The following is a 3151-nucleotide window of genomic DNA, read 5'->3' as shown; positions in this document are numbered from 1 at the left end:
CTGACAATATGTTAACTTTGGACTTTAACTTTCATGTCTATAAAGAGAATGATATGATTATTTGCATAATTAGGTGACCCACGATGATCAGTCCTACATATATTTAGGGTGATGACGTTCTATCTAGTATTTGTTCTTATCCTTGTAGTTTTCTTGCACTTCATATTCTCCGTGCCTTACCTGATCTTGAATCGTTTTCTTCCTTTTGTTCTTTTCCCCATTTTTAGAGCAAATCGTCGGATACATCCGCAAGTTTACTGTTTCTGTTACTTTTCTAACGTTTTGAGCAACTGGTGTACTATCATGATCGTTTCTATACTTGTAACACCTCGGATATTTTGCTGATTTACATTTGCAAATTGTTTTTGAATCGGACCTCGTTTCAATATCGAAAAGATAAATCTCTGAGATCCTGGCTCGTTCTCTTAATAGTTCCTCGCAGGTTTCACAAGGTTAAGGAATGGTGAGTGTGCAATAGATAATGTACTACAACAATACCGTGACAATTGTCTGAATTAGGGTAAAAAATCGCCCAACTTTACTGACAAAACCAATCATAACTTCTTTGGATGCCACCCAATTATAGATCAGTATACACTTCTGGATTCCTCATAAAATAATGCATGTTCATGTATATGTTCAGAAGAAACAACTCTGAATGCCGGATATGGTTCTTATAAAGTGCCCTACCATTTTTGTTGCCGTTGAGACAGAGATTGAAAATATTTAACATATAACTCGTGAACAATGGATTTTTGTGTAACTTTTCGTATTAGCTGAAAGGATTGGCAGTACTTAAAACTTGTACTCACATTTAATGTATTAATTTTGTTTTGTTTTTGCATTGTAGGTTTAAAAATCTACAAATTTGAGAATGCGTATAAAGAATTATTGAACTATCTAAATACAGAAGAACAATGTTTATTTTGTTTAGGGAATACTTATATTCAGCTGGGTAACTTATACACCAGCGAAGTTTGCAGAGTATAGTTTTCCAACCTGGGTGAATGGGATTGGCTGGGGAATGGCTGCCATTTCTGTAATTATGATCCCCATCTTCGCCTTGTATGAAGTGAAACAAGCTATAAATGAAGGAAAAGTAAGTAATACACGATATCATTATAAATAATTTAACATGTTGTGTACAGGTGTAAATGTTAGTAATGAGAGATAGCAATACTTAAAAATGTCCTAAAATGAAATAAAATTACGGCTGTTATAAGTTCAACATTTGTGGTTTTCATTTAGTCCAGAGTAACGTTCTCGGGAATATCAAAACGTAATGTCTATCAGATTTTTTATCTTAAAATCTGTTTCAAGAATGCTTTAGGTATCATACTAAGAACTTAACACTTGAACTGAGTTATCAATTAAGTTTAATGAAACTCGATACTGTATTTGTAGCAATGTATTGCTATGAATATATAGGTAACTTCTGTATTTTTAACGGAGTATTCTTACGAAGATTAGAAACTTTGTGTGGTCGTAGAGGTGTGTTGTTAAGAAAATTGAAGAGTTTGGTTATTGCATTCTCGAAAACGAACAAATAAATACATATGTTTCGATTGTTGAGAAGCATAGGAATGTTTTGTGGAGGATTGAGTATATTAAACTGATTTTGGAGCTTCAACGTGTCGTGAAAGTCCAGTCTTGTTTTACGTGACGACCATATATCTTTACAATAACTCTAACGTAATAGTCACTGCAAAAGGCTGTTACGTCAAAAACGCACCATTTTTACCTGCTTACTTTCGATAATCCATTTAGTACAAGAGAGCGAGGATTTCCCAGCACCCGTTCAACATTGCAAAGAAATCCATATGCGCCGATATAACTTCATATGGAATATCGTCAACATCCATTTCATGCACCAGCTGCTAGAGGAATGCGATGGTTGAACTGAAAGCTTTATATTGGTGAACCCTTACGCTGTTGATTATATTGCGTACTGTTCCTTGGACACGTGGACGGCTTTTATCATTGATGTTTGTTTTCCAGGATTTTCACCTAGCCACGAATACAGTACGACTTGTTGCAGACTTCTTTAAGGATGCTCCAGGTTTCGCAAGTTGATCCATATTCCTTAAATTAAAGGAGTATCTTAAAGTTTCCTATTTGAATATATCTTTATGATCTGAGTGTAAATATTTTGTCATAAATGTTTTTTTACATACTATTCCCAAAATCGATCAATTTTTCAGTTGCATCATCCTACCTACAAAACTCGGAACACTGTCAAAATGTAGTGATTATCAGGTGATTTGTTGCTTTGCATTTTCAAAATCGCTGTAATATAACTTAATCTATCCTGTGTTTGTGACATTAAAGTTTTTAAATACCGTAGTGTGATATTGACTAGCAGAAACGCCGCCCTACGGGCGCCTGTTTGTGCTAGTAATTACTAATCGTAATGTTCATACTTCATTGAAACAAGCGCTTTAACATTGTTCAACAGTTATAAATTCTTGTTCATTTAACATAAATAGACGTGTATTTTAGTGATGAAAGATGAAGTTTATCAGACAAATTAGTCTTGATTCCATTTGTCTTGCAGCCTGTGATAAGCTTGTTCAGGCCAACAAAAGAATGGGGACCTGCGATTGGTACGAGTAAGCCTGCAGACATGACACTACCTTCGCTAGGTGATGCACCTTATTTGAATGAAGTCAAGTTACCTGGTGGCCCCTTCGACAACCCTTCGTTTCAGCACACTACCCATATGTAGAAGCGAGGCAAGACTATCGTATATCCTATGCATTTTATACTTTTTATTAACAATTTTTATCTGGATTATAGAAATCTTTGCATACTGAAGTAGTATATACGTTAAAATCATTTGAGGAAACGGGGAACGATTTAGTTCTAGGCTATCTATTGCGGAAAACATTCTACTAAAGTTTCCATATTTTCAAGCTCATGCTTGGGATTTTCCTTTCTTTTACTTTATATATATGTGTATTGGATTTTAATCGATGGTTTTAACTGATTGATTTTCTACCACTTGAAATTCATGTACCCGCATTTCTCACATTCTACCAGTATTTTATCAATTATTTGACTTAGTTTTAACATCTTATTTTCTACCGCGTACGCCCTAAAATGAGCGACTGTAATACTTACTTCTTACTCCTGAAAACAAAATCCCTTGATA

General features: G+C 34.6%; 1 protein-coding gene across 1 annotated transcript in view; it reads left to right on the top strand.

Moving 5' to 3' along the window:
• LOC106472962 (sodium- and chloride-dependent glycine transporter 1-like) overlaps positions 1 to 3151 on the top strand; it is a 44510-nt gene extending 41359 nt beyond the window's left edge. The window contains exons 14-15 of the mRNA XM_013933630.1: positions 935 to 1099; positions 2555 to 3151. Of these exons, the coding sequence (XP_013789084.1) occupies positions 935 to 1099; positions 2555 to 2725 (336 nt within the window). The 3' untranslated portion in view covers positions 2726 to 3151. The remainder of the gene's footprint in view (positions 1 to 934; positions 1100 to 2554) is intronic.

This window comes from Limulus polyphemus, unplaced genomic scaffold (genome assembly GCF_000517525.1).
Source record: "Limulus polyphemus unplaced genomic scaffold, Limulus_polyphemus-2.1.2 Scaffold5774, whole genome shotgun sequence".
NCBI classification, from domain to species: Eukaryota; Metazoa; Arthropoda; class Merostomata; order Xiphosura; family Limulidae; genus Limulus; species Limulus polyphemus.
Note: the sequence above shows the minus strand (reverse complement) of the source record. Positions and strands in the feature narration are given on the sequence as shown.